The following is a 16,508-nucleotide window of genomic DNA, read 5'->3' as shown; positions in this document are numbered from 1 at the left end:
CCTCTCAGCGCCCCGCCCGGCCCTCCCCGCACCCAGGAGCCCATGGCTGCGGCGGCGGCGGCGGCCCCACGGCGGGGCCCGTGGGGAGAGACGCGCTCGCTCGGCCGCGCGGTGCGGCTGCTGCAGCGCCTGCAGGAGCAATGCGGGGACCCCCGGCTGTCCTCGAGCCCCCCGTCGCTGCCGGACCTGCTGCCCCGCACCGCGCAGCTGCTGCGAGAGGTGGCGCACGCCCGGCGGGCGGCGGGCGGAGGCGGCCCCGAGAGTCCCGGCGGTGCGGCGGACTTCCTCGTCCTCTACCTCTCCAACCTGGAGGCCAAGAGCAGGCAGGTGGCAGCGCTCCTGCCGCCCCGGGGCCAGAAGAGTGCCAGCGACGAGCTCTTCCGAGAGGGGTCCATGCTCAGGTGAGCGGGGGTCCCATTACGGTGGGATCACCCGGGAGGCCCAGGTCGTGCTCCCCCTCTTCCTCCCTCTGACCCAGGACTCCAGCCCCCAGCCCCTCCTCCCTCAGACCCAGGAGTCCAGACCCCAGCCTCTCCTCCCTCAGATCCAGGAGTCCAGCCTCCAGCCCCTCCTCCCTCAGACCCAGGCGTCCAGGCCCCCAGCCCCTCCTCCCTCAGACCCAGGAGTCCAGCCCCCAGCCCCTCCTCCCTCAGACCCAGGAGTCCAGACCCCAGCCCCTCCTCCCTCAGACCCAGGAGTCCAGACCCCAGCCCCTCCTCCCTCAGATCCAGGAGTCCAGCCTCCAGCCCCTCCTCCCTCAGACCCAGGCGTCCAGGCCCCCAGCCCCTCCTCCCTCAGACCCAGGAGTCCAGACCCCAGCCCCTCCTCCCTCAGACCCAGGAGTCCAGCTCCCAGCCCCTCCTCCCTCAGACCCAGGAGTCCAGGCCCCCAGCCCCTCCTCCCTCAGACCCAGGAGTCCAGGCCCCCAGCCCCTCCTCCCTCGGACCCAGGCGTCCAGGCCCCCAGCCCCTCCTCCCTCAGACCCAGGAGTCCAGGCCCCCAGCCCCTCCTCCCTCAGACCCAGGAGTCCAGGCCCCCAGCACTTCCTCCTTCAAACCAGGAGTTTAGGCCCCCAAATTGTATTATAAGGAAGTGATAAAAAGAATGTTCTTTATAATAAAATTACCGACATTTCTAATGGAAATGCCAAGGCACAATTACAGTTATTCTACAAGGCAGGATTGATGAGCCAGACACTTGCACGCGAGGAGAATCACTGTTGCTGGGTCAGTCTTCCCTTGATATATGGGAGAGTTCAATTTCTGTAAAATTCAGTATAAAGCCCTGGTGTTGCTCAGTCGTTAGAGCTTTGGTCTGAGCACTGAAGGGTCACGAGTTCGATTCCCAGTCCAGGGTTGCAGGTCCAATACCCAGCCCCGGTCAGTCAGGGTGATGGTGGGAGGCAACCCATCAATGTGTCTCTCGCACACCAATGTTTCTCTCTCCCCCCTCCTCCCCTTCCAAGCTCTCTAAAATTCAATGGGAAAAAAAAATATCTTCAGGTGAGAATTAACAAAAAATTAATGTGCTCTGACTGCCGAATGTGTGCTGGGTGTGCTAGGCATTTTATGTGCTTGTAAGAATCCTCATCACTCCCCCTGTGAGGGAGGGGCTGTACTTATGCCCATTTCAAAGTTGGGGAAACTGAGGCTTAGGGGGGAAATAAAGGAACTTGCAAGCCCAGCCCGTGTGGCTCAGTGGTTGAGCGTTGATCTATGAACCAGGAGGTCTATGAACCAGGAGGTCACGGTTTGATTCCTGGTCAGGGCACATGCCCGGGTTGTGGGTTCAATCCCCAGTGTGGGATGTGCAGGAGGTGGCTGATCAATGAGTCTCTCTCATCATTGATGATACTTTATAGTTTTTTCTTTATATTTTTTATTTTTATCTTTATTGATTTCAGAGAGGAAGGGAGAGGGAGAGAGAGATAGAAACATCAATGATGAGAGAATCATTGATCGGCTGCCTCCTGCACTCCCCCCTATTGGGGATCGAGCCCACAACCCGGGCATGTGCCCTTGACCAGAATCGAACCCGGGACCCTTCAGTCCGCAGGCCCACACTCTATCCACTGAGCCAAACCAGCGAGGGCCATCGATGATGTATATATACCGGTATATGTTTTAAAAAGGAATTTGTCAAAAGTCACGGAGCTAGGTGTCAGACTCCCTCTGCTGCTGCCCACATGCTGATCCGTTCCTCGGGGAAGCGGCCGCAGGAGGAAGCAGGGCCGCCCCCAGTGCTGCTCAGACCTGGAGGAAGGCCCCCCGAGCAAGACCTGCTGGCAGACCCCACGATGCCCTCAGCCCTAGTGTCCCCGGGAGCAACGAGGGAGGCTGCTCCCCTGGCCCCGGAAGCAGAGGCTCTGGGAGGGGGCGTCAGGGCCGCAGCAGACAGTGTTGGAACCGACTTCGCCCTCCCCGCTGCCTCCGAGGCTGGGGCCTGTGGTGTTCTCTGCAGAGGGCGGAGGTGTCCGTGGGAGCCCCAGGGTTCAGCCGGTGCTCAGAGCCCATCCCCACAGGCGACAGCTGGCCAAGCTGGCCCTTATCTTCAGCCACATGTACTCAGAGCTGAGCGCGCTCTTCCCCCGGGGAAAGTACTGTGGACACACATACCAGCTCACCAAGTCCGAAGCCCACGCCTTCTGGAGAGAGCATTGCGGAGCCCGGTGAGTGAGCACGGGCCCATCCTGCCCCTGCCCAGGGACCCAGGGGTCCAGGCCCCCAGACCCCCTCCTCCTTCAGACCCAGGAGTCCAGGTCCCCAGCCCCTCCTCCCTCAGACCCAGGGGTCCAGCCCCAGCCCCTCCTCCCTCAGACCCAGGGGTCCAGCCCCAGCCCCTCCTCCCTCAGACCCAGGGGTCCAGCCCCAGCCCCTCCTCCCTCAGACCCAGGGGTCCAGCCCCAGCCCCTCCTCCCTCAGACCCAGGGGTCCAGCCCCAGCCCCTCCTCCCTCAGACCCAGGGGTCCAGCCCCAGCCCCTCCTCCCTCAGACCCAGGAGTCCAGGCCCCAGCCCCTCCTCCCTCAGACCCAGGGGTCCAGGCCCCAGCCCCTCCTCCCTCGGACCCAGGAGTCCAGGCCCCCAGCCCCTCCTCCCTCAGACCCAGGGGTCCAGGCCCCAGCCCCTCCTCCCTCGGACCCAGGAGTCCAGGCCCCCAGCCCCTCCTCCCTCAGACCCAGGGGTCCAGCCCCAGCCCCTCCTCCCTCAGACCCAGGAGTCCAGGCCCCCAGCCCCTCCTCCCTCAGACCCAGGAGTCCAGGCCCCCAGCCCCTCCTCCCTCAGACCCAGGGGTCTTGCCCCAGCTGCCTCTTTCCTAGATGTCTATCCTAGGCTCCCAGAAGCCTCACTTGCACCCCCGGTGCCCCTCTGCACAGGTGTGTGCTGCCCTGGGCTGAGTTTGAGTCTCTCCTGTGCACCTGCCACCCCGTGGAGTCAGGCTGCACAGCCCTCGCCTTGCGCTCCACCATGGACCTCACCTGCAGTGGCCACGTGTCCGTCTTCGAATTTGACATCTTCACCAGGCTCTTCCAGGTGCGGGAAGGCCAAGCCTGGGGGCCCAGACTCCGGTCCTATGGGAGGAGGGGGCGGGGCCCTTGGCTCCTGGGTCCCCGGGGAAGAAGGGGCTGGAGTCTTTTGTGGAAAAGACAGATTCCCGAGGCCCACTGTGGTGTGAGCGAGGTGGCTGGGTGCTTGGACCCTAAGAAGCACCAGGAGACGGGGCTGCTCCCTCAGCCCCTCCCTGACCCCAGCGCCACCCTCTCCAGCCATGGCCAACACTCCTGAAGAACTGGCAGCTTCTGGTGGTCGACCACCCAGGCTACATGGCCTTCCTCACGTACGATGAGGTCCGCACACGCCTGCAGGCCTGCAGGGACAAGCCAGGCAGGTAAAGGGCTGGCCTCGGGGGAGGGGGCCCCGGGATGGGGGTGGGGGGCGTCCAGGCTCTTGGCTCTGGGCTGGGAGGTGGTAGAAACCCAGACATCCTTCAGAGGAAACAAGAAAGGAAGAACTGAGGTTCCTGGGATCCTAGAGAGTGGAGAGCCCTGAGCTAGGATACTGAGTGTTGCCTCCCACCCCACCCCTTCTCCTGGGGCCTCCTGGACCGTCCCATAATCCGGGATCTAAAGGGACAATGCCTGCCTGGACTCTGAAGACCCTGCCCCAGGACAAGTTCTGTGTCTGATAGGTCAGAACCCACACTGTGCCATTTATGAAAATTTTTTGTTAGGAATCCTCACCCAAGGATATTTTTCCATTGATTTTGTAAAATATATTTTTATTGATTTCAGAGAGGAAAGGAGAGGGAGAGAGAGATAGAAACATAATTGATGAGAGAGAGTCATGGATCAGCTGCCTCCTGCGCACCCCCACTGAGGATTGAGCCCGTAACCCAGGCATGTGCCCTTGACCAGAATCGAACTTGGGACCCTTCAGTCCGCAGGTCGACGCTCTATCCACTGAGCCAAACCGGCTAGGGCTCCACTGATTTTAAAGAGAGTGGAGAGAGGGAGAGAGAGAGAGAGAGAGACATTGATGTGAGAGAAAAACGTTGATTGGTTGCCTCCAGCATGCACCCCTGGACCGGGAATCAAACCTTTGACCCTTCTGTGTGAAGGATGATGCCTCAACCACTGAGCCACACTGGCCAGGGCTATTAAATATTTTTAATAGGAATTCCCCTATCTGGGGTAGGAGACTGTGAGCCAGACACCTGAGTCCTGAAATTATTTCAAGCCAGGAGCTTTGCACTGTTGGGTCTCCGCAGAGAGTTAAGAATTGAGGGCTGAGCTCCCTAGAATACCGAGAGGTCAAGGGAACAGGAGGTCAGATTGATGAGTATTTGCAGGGCTGAGGTGCAGGGGCCCCCAGTTGAGCACGTGTATTAGCACTTTCCCAGTTGCACTGCAAACTGGTTTAAAGGGAAAGAAAAAGGGATGAATTGATTCACATAATTGAAAAGACCACGTGTCTTTCCAGGCTTCAGGCAGAGCTGGGTCCAGGAGCTCACGTGCCATTGTCAAGAATCGGATCCTGTTTATCTCTCCCCGGTCCCTGCTTTCGTCTGTGTTAGCTTGGTTCACAGACATACTCTCTCCTCGTGGAGTGTAGAATCCCCAGCTGTATACCCTACCAGCTTAGCTACCCTGCAGAAATGGGGTACCTCACTGGAACTCCCAGCAGAAGTCCCAGGGCTGACTCCCATCACTATGGTCAGGGGTCCTGAAGTGCACCGATTGGCCAAGCCAGAATCAACCTTGTCTAAACCCTGGTGATCGAGGAAGTAGGGCAGATAATAATATAAGTCCCATTGCCTAAAAGGCAGGAGGCCTGGTTATAAGGGAGTGAGAACTTAGACACCTTGATTCCCAACAGTGTGAGGGGCTGGGAAGTCCCAGAAGGGACAGTGCTGACCATCCTCCTCCCCCACCCCACCCCCCATGCTACCTGCCTCTTCCTGCAGCTACATCTTCCGACCCAGCTGCACTCGCCTGGGGCAGTGGGCCATCGGCCACGTGAGCTCAGATGGCAGCATCCTGCAGACCATCCCTCACAACAAACCCCTGTTCAAGGCGCTCCTGGAAGGACAAAAGGAAGGCTTGTGAGTCCCCATCCTGGCAGGGGAGGGTGTCGGCTCGCTGCACTTCGCCCAGCGGACATCATAAACTTGCAATTCTGCAGTGTTCCAGCAGGTGGCAGGCGAGGTCTTGGGGAAGGGGCGCCTTTTCTAGTTCCCACAACGTTGCCATCTGGGCCAGCAGCAGTTCCGGGTGCGGTGTGGGGAGGTTGAGCACAACCATTCCTTATCTCACTCAGAGCTTTTGCTGCTAGATCTCCAGATTGTGTTACAGAAACCAGACTGTTAGAGCAGAAAGAGAACCGGGCGAACAGCTGAGCTGGTGGTTTTCCTCCCGTAACCTTGGCTGACCCAGGGCCTCTCTCAGGAGCTGCCTTGGGGGCGAGGGGGAAGGCAGGTGAGGTCCGCCCTGGACCTTTCCCCTGAGCCTTCTTAGCAGTCATATCAATGCAATACAATCTGAGATGCATAGAGAGATATGCAGCCGGTTCTCCTAATTCACGGTGCTCCTGTTCTGCAAAGTTTCAGCGGACACTGAGTTATCCAATACTGAGCCCGCGCTCCTAGGGGAATACAGGGTTAGTTAGATTCCTGCCAGACTGCTCACATTTTTGTCGACCAGTCACTACATAAAAACCTTTATGTGTGTTTCTGTTTAAAGAAACACACCTTATGTAATATAGTTCCGGGGTTCTTGTTCCGGCATTAAGAAGGGTTCAGCAATCTGGAGAAGGTTGTGCGTAGATTAAATAGGAGTCCAGAGACGAAGCATCATTTTGAAAGGCATTTGGGGGTCAGAGGAGCCTAGTTTAAAGGGAACTAAGATCTAAGTTCTAAGTTCTCAGGTCTCCTCGTCCCAGGACCCCGTGCTTTTTATTAACACAATTTGTCCTGAGGCGAGGCAGAGATACACACTTCAAAGGGTATACTCAAGCCTTGTCAGAATGGGGGAATTAGGCTACGGCTGTTCAGGTGTTTGGCCAGTAGGAGGCAATAACATGTAGATTAAGATGCCCTTTACCTGTCTGGCAGCCAAGAAATCAATTTAATGGATCCTATTCAGGTTTGGGGAAATGCCTTTAGCCATTCCCAGATTCAGCCCTGCTGTCATGCTGGAATTGGTCTCCGGCTGTATAGTAGTATATTGGGTTTTATTTTGTTTTGTTTATTAAATATATTTGTATTTACTTCAGAGAGGAAAGGAGAGAGAGATAGAAACATCAATGATGAGAGAGAGTCATTGATCAGCTGCCTCCTGCGCGCCCCACACTGGGGCTCGAGCCCACCACCCCGGCATGTGCCCTGACTGGGAATTGAACCGTGACCTCCTGCTTCATAGGTTGATGCTCAACCACTGAGCCACGCTGTAATATGCTGTATATTGCTGATTCATTAACAATGAACACACAGCGAAACTATGCCTTGGGGGCATTTTTAAACTCGAGATCACACACACAAAAAGCACAAAAACGCGAGAGACACTGAATAGACGGTGAAAAGCACACTGGTTTACAGGATGGGAGTCGAACAAGGTGGGCAAGTGTTGCCGCGTTCAGCCTCACTGGGACCCTGCCTGTTGGGTGCCTGGAGTTTTCTGCCACTGTGCGCACGTCCACGAACGGCCACTCAAGCACCACGGGTACTGATCGGGGGTCACAAATTTTAGTGCACAGGCAAATTTTCAAATACAGAACCCATGAGTCATAAACATCGGTTGTGTGTCCGTATACATACATGCACAGACACACACATGTTATTGTATTTGACAACCGGGGCGCAGAAAGACAGACCCACTTGCCCGGGACACACAGTGACGGAACTGACCGGCTGGGATTTGAAGCCAGACAGCCAGGCTCAAAGTACTGGCCCTTTCCCACTCCCATGTCCTCAGTTCCAGGTGGCACCTCCTGCAGAAGGGCGGTCCAGAGTTAAAATAAGAGTGAGCACTGTCGATGTCATTAACCTCCCTGCTACACACACACACACACCATCACCACCACCGTTTCACAGATGGGAAAATCGAAGCCCTGAGAGAGGGGAAGGGATGCCAGCTCTTTCCACTCCACGGCCAGTTGGCTTTCTGGGTCTGACGTGGATCATAGCAGTTCCCTCTTATTGGTCGTTTATGTGTGGAGAAGGCACGCTGCACTGTCTTATTTCTTTTTTTTTTTTTTTTTTTTTTTTAAATATATTTTATTGATTTTTTACAGAGAGGAAGGGAGAGAGATAGAGAGTTAGAAACATCGATGGGAGAGAAACATCGACCAGCTGCCTCCTGCACACTCCTCACTAGGGATGTGCCCGCAACCCAGGTACATGCCCTTGACCGGAATCGAACCTGGGACCCTTCAGTCCGCAGGCCAATGCTCTATCCACTGAGCCAAACCGGTTTCGGCTGCACTGTCTTATTTCATCCGTACCGCCCATCTTTGCCCTAAGCATGAGTATGTCCATTTTACAGAAGGGAAAACTGAGGCCAGAGAGGGAGAGTTGCCCAGCCCAGGTCACACAGTGTGTTTGTGGGAGAGCTGCCCCTGTTTGTGGGCCCAGGTCAGGCAGAGCCATCAGCTTTAGGAGACGTGTGACCCCGCTGTTGGTCTGAAGGTGCGGTTCTGACCTCAATGGGAGACCCAAAGGGTGCTGAGCCTTCTCGGCTGCCCTGGGTCCTGGAGCTTGGACCTGCCCACAGCCCTGGCCTGCGTCCCTCCGGGCCTCACTGGTGACCTTGGGTAGTCACCTCCCCACACTGGGCCTCAGTCTCCCGCTATGAAGCAAGAGGAAGCAGCGTGGGTGTCCAGGAGGGTCCTGGTAGCCCTGCTGGTCCAAGACTCTAGGATCTGGTCCCTCCAGGAATCTGTGACTCAGATGCTGTTATGCTCAAGCCTGAAGACCAGGACGGTGACGTTCTGGGAGAAGGAGGCCTGGACTTTGATCGTTTCCTGGTTCTCGGTCATCTGATCCATGTTCCCAGGGCTCGAGCCACTTAGGTGATGAGTGCTCAGTCTGTGGGGGTCCGAGGGCCCGTGGCCCTGCCCCAGGGGCCTGCGGGAACACAGCTGGTCCTAGAGAGTGTCGGTTTGAGGAGAGAGGGAGAAAAATTTCCCCAGGCCAGCAAGAGATGTGGGGCAACGGCTCATTCAGGAGCTCTGGGCCCCGGCGTGGGGCTGGGGGAGTCCTTGTTAGTCGGGGGGGGGGGAGGGGGCGGGCTGGGCCCCCTCTGTAGCCCTCTGTTCCCTCCCCAGCTACCTCTACCCAGATGGGAAGAACCACAACCCAGACCTGACTGAGCTCTGCCACATGGAACCCCATCAGCTCATCTACGTGTCAGAGGTGAAGCTCAGGCCCGTCCCCTCCCCCCCCCCCGCCACACACACACACACACACACACACACACACACACACACACACACGGCTCAGGAATTCCCTCTCACCGAGTCAGGCCTGGGATCCCAGAGGCCTTGGGGTTTCGTGCTGGTGTGATGGCCATGGGGCCCGAGGTAAATAAATCACTTGGCCTCTCTGAGGTTCTGTTCCTTCTCTGGAAAACACAGCCCCTCCTGCCACTGCCCAGGGGTTTTCCTGGGGTTAGACCAGGAAATGGTACTTCTGAGGTCAGCAGCACAGCTGATGCGCTTGAGCACTCGCAGCCCCTGTCCCTTGGTCTGCGCAGTCACCCCGTGTGTGGAAGAGAAACAACAAGGACGTTTTTTTAAGTGTAAGTATATCCCACACAGTGTTTGGGACGTACTTATACCTAAAATACCAGACTTTTCCCTTTATTCTTTGTGCTTCTGAAAATCAAATGTAACAGGGCATCCTCTATTTTTTAACATCACCCAAGGGATGGTTTTTTAGAGATAAAGGAAGAGAGAGAGAGAAACATCCATCAGCTGCCTCCCATAGCCCCCCCACAACCAGGTATTGAACCCGCAACCTGGGCATGTGTGCTGACCAGTCATCGAACCTGCAACCTTTTGGTGCAAGGGACGACACTCCAAGCGCATCCTGTAATTTTAGTGGCTAAATCTGGCAACCCTGAGAGCCGGCTACCCCAGGGAACACATCTCACAGCACCGGGTCTCACATGTAGGAGGCAGCAGACACGCCCGGGAACCTGGGAGAGGGTCGGGGGCTGGCCCCGAGGTTCGGGCCCTTCTCCTGTGGCCCGGCTCTGTGCCCCTGGCTGACGTCACCACCGTCCATCTCCTCGCCTGCCAGGAGCAGCTGCAGCTGTACTGGGCCATGAACTCCACCTTCGAGCTCTGTAAGATCTGTGCTGAGGCCAACAAGGACGTGAAGGTCGAGCCCTGTGGGCACCTGCTGTGTAGCCGCTGCCTGGCCGCCTGGCAGGTGGGTCTACCCTCTCCTGAAGGGTCTCCCCTATGTCTCAGGGATCAGACGGGAAAACTGAGGCCCAAGAAAGCAGGGACTCGCTCAGGGTCACTCAGGAGCGAGGGCCTGGAGCCTGGCTGGCTGTGTCTGTGTGTCTGTCCCTGTCTCACTCTGCCGCTGTCACCTCTGCTTCTCCTTCTCCGGCTACATTATTCATGGACAGAGCTCCTCCCTTCCCTCGCTGGGCAACCTGGGGCCAGTGGCTTCACCTCTCTGAGCCTCCGCCTCGTCTCTGGAGAACGGAGCTGACCCTGGTCACCTCCCAGGCCCACAGTGAGGGTCGAAGCCCTCAGGGAAGGCCCCTTGGGGAGTGGAGCTGAGGCCGGTGCATGACATCACCTACTTTTTACTGTAATGTAAATGCCTGACATTAAGCTGAGTCATCCATTTCAAAGATACCCATTTCCAATAAACAAATTGCCAGATGTATGACACAGCAAAACTAAGAGATAAGGAACCAGGCTGCCCCCACCCATGAAGTTCCCCTTTATTTTATTTACTTATTTAATACTAGAGGCCCGGTGCAGGAATTTGTGCATGGTGGGGGCGGGCCCGGCATGGGGGTCAAACGGTGTTGAGGGGCTCTGGGAGGGCTCCAGGGCGTGTCCAGCCTCTCTTGCTCAGTCCCAATCAGCCAGACCCCAGCAGCAAGCTAACCTACCAGTTGGAGTGTCTGCCCTCTGCAGTGCACATATAGCGACTGGTCAACCTTTGACTGTCTGCCCCCTGGTGGTCAGTGCACGTCATAGTGAGTGGCCTAACAGTCTTAGCATATTACGCTTTGATTGGTTGAATGGAGGACCGGACACTTAGCATATTAGGCTTTTATTATATAGAATTTGTTATAGATTTCAGAGAGAGAGGAAGGGAAAGGGAGAGCAAGATAGAAACATCAATGAGAGAGAATCATGGATCAGCTGCCTCCTGCATGCCCCTCACTGGGGATCGAGCCCGCAACCCGGGCATGTGCCCTGACTAGGAATCGAACCGTGGCCTCCTGGTTCATAGATCCAAGCTCAACCACTGAGCCACGCCGGCTGGGCTGAAGTTCCCCAGTAGAAAGCCCTGGGTAACCTACTTAAGTGACCCAGGCTTTTTCCTTTCTACACCCTAATTCCTGCTCCTGTGATTTTTTTTGTGTTTAACCCTCACTTGAGGATATGGTTTTTAAAAAATTGATTTGAGAAAGAAACATTGATGAGTTGCCTACTCTGTGCCCCCGAGGGATGGAGCTGGGATCGAGCCCACAACCCAGGCATGTACCCTAACCGGGTGGGACCTGGAACCCTTTTGGTGTACCGGACGATGCTCCAGCCAACTGTGCCATCCGCCCAGGGCCGCTCCTATGCTTGAAATTCACCAATGAAAAGTGAAACCTTGCCCAATCGGTGTGGCTCAGTGACTGAGCATCGACCTTTGAACCAGGAGGGCTTGATCCCCAGTGGGGGGTACACAGAAGGCAGCCAATCCGTGATTCTCTCCCATCATTGATGTTTCTCCCTCTTCCTTCCTCTCTGAAATCAATTTAAAAAATCGTTTTCAGTGAACCCTTGCCCTAGCCAGTGTGGGCGAGTGGTTAGAGTGTTGGCCCACAGGCTGAAAGCTTGTGGGTCTGATTCTGGTCAAGGGCACGTACACGTTGGTTGCACATGCGGGAGGCAACCAGTCGATGTGTCTCTCTCACATCAATGTTTCTCTCTCTGTCTCTCTCCCTTCCACTCTCTCTAAAACCCAATGGGAAAAAATACCCTCTGGTGAGGATTAACAACAACAAAAGAAAAGTGAACCCACCAAACCCTAACCACCCCACTTGGCCCCTAAGAAAGGCAGACCCAGGTCCATGCACCCTCCGCGACCTCCTCGTGTGGCCTTGGGCATGCCGAGTGCCCTCCAGGATCTGAGTAATGAATCTCGTCCTCCCGTGTTCCCTGATGGCTTTTGCTGAGGTGCATCCTGCGGCCATAATAAGAACCACCAGGGCTGGTCCAGCCACAACACTGGCCCCGGTGTGTGTGGGGGGAGGTATCTCCGGGGGCCTAGGCGTGTGTCTCAGGCCTTCCTCGCCCATAGCATCAGCGTCCATAGCTGGGGCCCACACCCTGGCTCCCCATTTGTGCGCCCCCCTGGCCTCGGGCTCTGGTCCAGTCCCTCCTTCCTGTCCTGCATCTCTCTCCATGGCTCCCCCCTCCCTCCTCTCCATGGGCCTCCCTCTGTCTAACCTCCCCACCTCACTCTGCTGGAGATGAAGGCCCTTGTGGTCCCAGAGGACTTGGAGAAGAACCAGGAGACCCTGACTCCCTCCCCCCCACCCCCCACCCCCACTCCCAGCAATCAGACAGCCAGACCTGCCCCTTCTGCCGAAGCCAGATCAAGGGCCGAGAGGTCGTGAGTATCCGTCGGTCCCAAGGGAGGCCAGCGGAAGCCAGGGCCACCGCTGAGGACTCGGGGAGCAGCGATGGCCAGGAAAACAGCGAGGAAGAGCTGGGGCAGGTAAGCAGGGCCAGGCGGGAGCCGGAACTAAAATTCCGGGGCCCGAGGGAGAAGGGGGCTGGGGGGCCAGACTCCTGGGTCTGAGGGAGGAGGGGCTGGTGACAGGATTCTGGAGTCCTAGGGGCCTGTTCCCCTGGGACTATGGCTCCTCCAGTCTGAACCCTCCTGAGGGTTAGGCTCTGCCTTATTCTCCATTATTTCTGCAATGCCTGGAACAGGCCTGGTGCTGGGACGCCAGGCAGGAAGACATAACCCCCTGTCTCCCCTAGGTGGTCCCCTCAGCGCCCCCACTGCCCCCTCGCCTGGACCTGCCTCCTGAGCATCCCAGAAGTAAAGGCCAGCTGAAGGTGGTGAGTGAGGCACTGGTCGGAGGTGGGCAGCTGGGGTCTCCTTCAACCACAGGGTCCCTAGTCCAGCCAGGCCCTCAGGGGTGCCAGGCACTCACTCTCGGCCCCCGTTGACAAGGTGCTGTGTAATTTGGCATCCATCCCTCTAAGGCCTCTTCTCTTGTGCTCATCCTCCCTCGTCCCCCATCACCGGCTTCCTGGCTCTCCTTCCAGCATCCCGGGCAGGTCCTGCCCCAGGGCCTTTGCACAAGTGGTTCCTTCTGCCTGGATCTCCTATATCCAGGCTCACTTTCTCATCCTCTCCTTCTGTGCCCACCCTATTGACCACAGAGCCCCAGTCCTGCCAAGCCCCTGCCCGCTGCGTTCTCATACTGCTCCTCATCACCTGGCAGAGGGGACAGTTCCTGTTGTCTGTAACCATCAGCGGGTTATCACTCTCCTGAAGATGAGGACTTTGCCTTATTCTCCTGACACTGCCCGAGACTAGAACAGTGCCTGACACCTAGTAGGTGCTCAGTAAATAGATGTCGAGCCCGGCCGGTGTGGCGCAGTGGTTGAGCGTCAACCTATGAAACAGGCATTCCCAGTCAGAGCACAAGCCCAGGTTGCAGGCTTGATCCCTCGTAGGGGGCGTGCAGGAGGCAGCCGATCAGTGATTCTTATCATTGATGTTCCCCCTTCTCGTTCCCTCTCCCTTCCTCTCTGAAATCAATAGAAATGTATTTAATAAATAAATCAGTAGATGTTGAATGAGCAAGTGGAACTGAGTCTTCCCAACAGCCCTATGCCTTCGAGAATGTTCCTCTCCTCGCTCTTCAGGGGAACAAAGCCCAGAGAGGCGACTGCGGCTGCCCAAACCCACACGGCCCAGAAGATGAAAAGCCAGTGTCGGGGCCTTAAAATCACCCGCTTATCTTCCAAGGGAGCCCAGCCTCCCTTCTCCCCCTGACCCTGTACCTCCCACCCCAGGGTTTTCCGAGACCCTGGCCCACAGGAGAGGGGCAGGTCTCTGAGAGCATCTCAGGCTGAGTACACAGAGATTCAATCGATACCGGCTGACTTCAAACAAACAACTCAGGAAGTCCGGGAACATTATTCTACCACAGCAAACAAGAGAGCCAGCAGGAAGGGGGGGGCGGGGGGGGGCGAGGGAGTGTGACCAGCCAGGGAAGCTAAAAACAGATCCCAACCTGCAGCCAAAAGCAAATGGAAACATTAGGAGCCACTCAGCCGGCTCCCCGAGGACAGAGCCAGAACGGCAGGCTGAGGGGTACTGCTGGCCACATGGCCACATGGCCACCCCTTTGCCTAGGCTGTGCCCTCCGCCCGGCATGCCCTTTCCTCTTCTCCCCAAGCCCTGCCTGATTCCGAGGGCAGGCAACTCCTACTCCTTTCATTCTTCAAAACACGGCAGGCCAGGCGGCCCCGGTTTCCCAGCAAGGTGACTGTCATAGTGAGAACAGTTCATGTGTGACTCCCTTTTCCCGAACAATGACTGGCACTGCTTTGTGAAAAAATATTTCTAATTAGAGTTGGCATTACAACATAGTGGTTCAAGTCTAGTAACCATCTGTCACTGTGCAAACTTATTACACTATTATTTTTTAAATATATTTTTATTGATTTCAGAGAGGAAGGGATAGGGAGAGAGAGATAGAAACATCGATGATAAGAGAGAATCATTGATCAGCCGTCTCCTGCACGCCCCACTCTGGGGATCGAGCCGGCAACCCGAGCATGTGCCACGACCGGGTTAATTGAACCGTGACCTCTTGGTTCACAGGTCGACGCTCAGCCGCTGAGCCACACCAGCCGGGCACGGTATTATTGACCCTATTCCCTGAGGGGCACCTGGCACTGCTGTTTCATGTATTCACTTAATTGTCCTGGAAACTCAATGAGATGGGTACTGTTATGATCCCTATTGTGCAGGGGCAACACTGACGCTCAGAGGGCTCAAGGTCACCCCACTCGAAGGTGACGGTCAGGACTGAAACCAAGGCCCCTGACTCTAGATTCCAGAGCCCATCCTCTTCTGTGAGCCTCAGTTCCCTTGTCTGTAAAATGGGTGTGATGCCAGTTCCCGCCCGCCCGCCCCACGGCTGCGGGCCCTGGGTGTGTGGAGCTGTGTTAACCCTTTGTACGCCATAAGCGTCTATAGATGCTTTAAAATCTTTTTTTGTGTGTGAGAATTTTCAACTGAAAATATTCAAGAGCACCCAAATTGTGAGTAATATTTATTTATTTTTATTGATTTCAGAGAGGAAGGGACAGGGAGAGAGAGACAGAAACATCAATGATGAGAGAGTCTCATTGATCCGCTGCCTCCTGCACACCCCGCACTGGGGATTGAGCCCGCAACCTGCGCATGTGCCCTTGACTGAAATCGAACCCGGGACCCTTGAGTCCGCAGGTTGATGCTCTATCCACTGAGCCAAACCGGCTAGGGCATAATATGTTTATTTTTATAATATTCATTGCAGCCCTAGCCAGTTTGGCTCAGTGGATAGAGCGTCGACCTGCGGACTGAGGGGTCCCAGGTTCGATTCCAGTCAAGGGCAGGTACCTGGGTTGCAGGCTCAATCCCCAGCCACAGTTTGAATGGATGGGTGTGTGGGTGGGTGGATGGATGGGTAGGTGGGTGTGTGTGTTTGGGGCGGGGGGAGTAGATGGATGGACAAACAAAGTAAAACTTCTTCCTACTCAAGCCAGAGGTCTTAGGGGGAAAACAGCATGTTCTGGGAACAAGGCCCTATCCCCACCCCCAGCTCCCCTCCACCACTGTTACCCTGTCCCGCCTGTGACATGAAGCACAGAGCAGCTCAGCTGTAAAATTTCTTCATCTCCTTCCCTCCAGGGGCCTCCGGCCTTCCCCAAACTTCGGGCCCCTCTTATTTTGCCAAAAATTAGGACCTCGGCCTCAGCCTCAGCCCCACGGGACATCACCTCCAGGCCCCGGGCCAGGGAGGGAGCCGCAAAGTAAGTGAAGAGGGTAGCCGGGGTCCCCAACTCCCGGGTCTGAGGGAAGAGGGTGTGGGAGCGGAAGGGAAATGTTGGTTCTAAAAAATCAACAGCCCCCCTCAAACTCCCCACTACAGAAACTCTTAAAGGGAAGGTCACCCCTCCAGCTGCTCCTGTGGGGCCCATGATCGCTGCCCAGGCCTGGAGGCCAGGTGAGCCCCCCACCCTGCCCCGGTGCCCTCCCATGGCCCTCCCACCCCACTCCACCGGGATATGATATTATTTCTCTAAGTCACCTCTCTCTCCGCCTCACAGGGCACAAGATCTGCTGCTAAAGGGGCCCCGGTGGCTTCCCGGCTGGAGGGGTTTATGTTTATGAAGCGGAAATAAACTGCCACTGCCCAGCCTGGTCTGTCCTCCGGTGTGTGGAGAGCGCGCAGCGGCCACTAGGGGGCAGCTTGGCATCGGGAACGCGTGGGCCCTGAGCCCTGAGCCCCACCTGGTTACCCCAGGGCTCTGAGATCAGAAAGCCCCAAATGGGGGACCCAGCTCCTCCTCCCCGCTGGCCAGGAGTCCAGGCTCCCAGCCCCTCCTCCCTCAGACCCAGGAATCTGCACCTCCCTAGCCTCCTCCCTCAGACCCAGGAGTCCAGGCCCCCAGCCCCTCCTCCCTCAGACCCAGGAATCTGCACCTCCCTAGCCTCCTCCCTCAGACCTGGGAGTCCAGGCCTCCAGCCCCTCCTC

The 16,508-nt window shown here is 56.7% G+C and overlaps 1 protein-coding gene across 3 annotated transcripts; it reads left to right on the top strand.

The window, feature by feature from the left end:
- On the top strand, window positions 1–16,174 carry CBLC (Cbl proto-oncogene C). 3 transcript variants are annotated; one of them, XM_059666214.1, is made up of 12 exons: window positions 1–401; window positions 2,522–2,668; window positions 3,375–3,531; window positions 3,765–3,886; window positions 5,462–5,599; window positions 8,818–8,905; window positions 9,794–9,925; window positions 12,296–12,457; window positions 12,727–12,807; window positions 15,662–15,783; window positions 15,903–15,977; window positions 16,081–16,174. In XM_059666214.1, exons 1-11 carry the CDS (start codon window positions 43–45, stop codon window positions 15,910–15,912), a joined length of 1,518 nt encoding a protein of 505 aa, XP_059522197.1. In that variant the 5' UTR covers window positions 1–42; the 3' UTR covers window positions 15,913–15,977; window positions 16,081–16,174. The 3 variants fall into 3 exon arrangements, with proteins under 3 accessions (XP_059522197.1, XP_059522198.1, XP_059522199.1); XM_059666215.1 differs by having other exon boundaries at window positions 15,662–15,796; window positions 15,915–15,977; XM_059666216.1 differs by lacking the exons at window positions 15,662–15,783; window positions 15,903–15,977; window positions 16,081–16,174 and adding an exon at window positions 13,135–13,349.
- The last annotated feature ends 334 nt before the right edge of the window (window positions 16,175–16,508 follow it).

This window comes from Myotis daubentonii, chromosome 15, assembly GCF_963259705.1.
Source record: "Myotis daubentonii chromosome 15, mMyoDau2.1, whole genome shotgun sequence".
NCBI lineage: Eukaryota > Metazoa > Chordata > Mammalia > Chiroptera > Vespertilionidae > Myotis > Myotis daubentonii.
The sequence above is the reverse complement of the archived record's forward strand: the minus strand, read 5'-3'. Positions and strand labels throughout refer to the sequence as shown.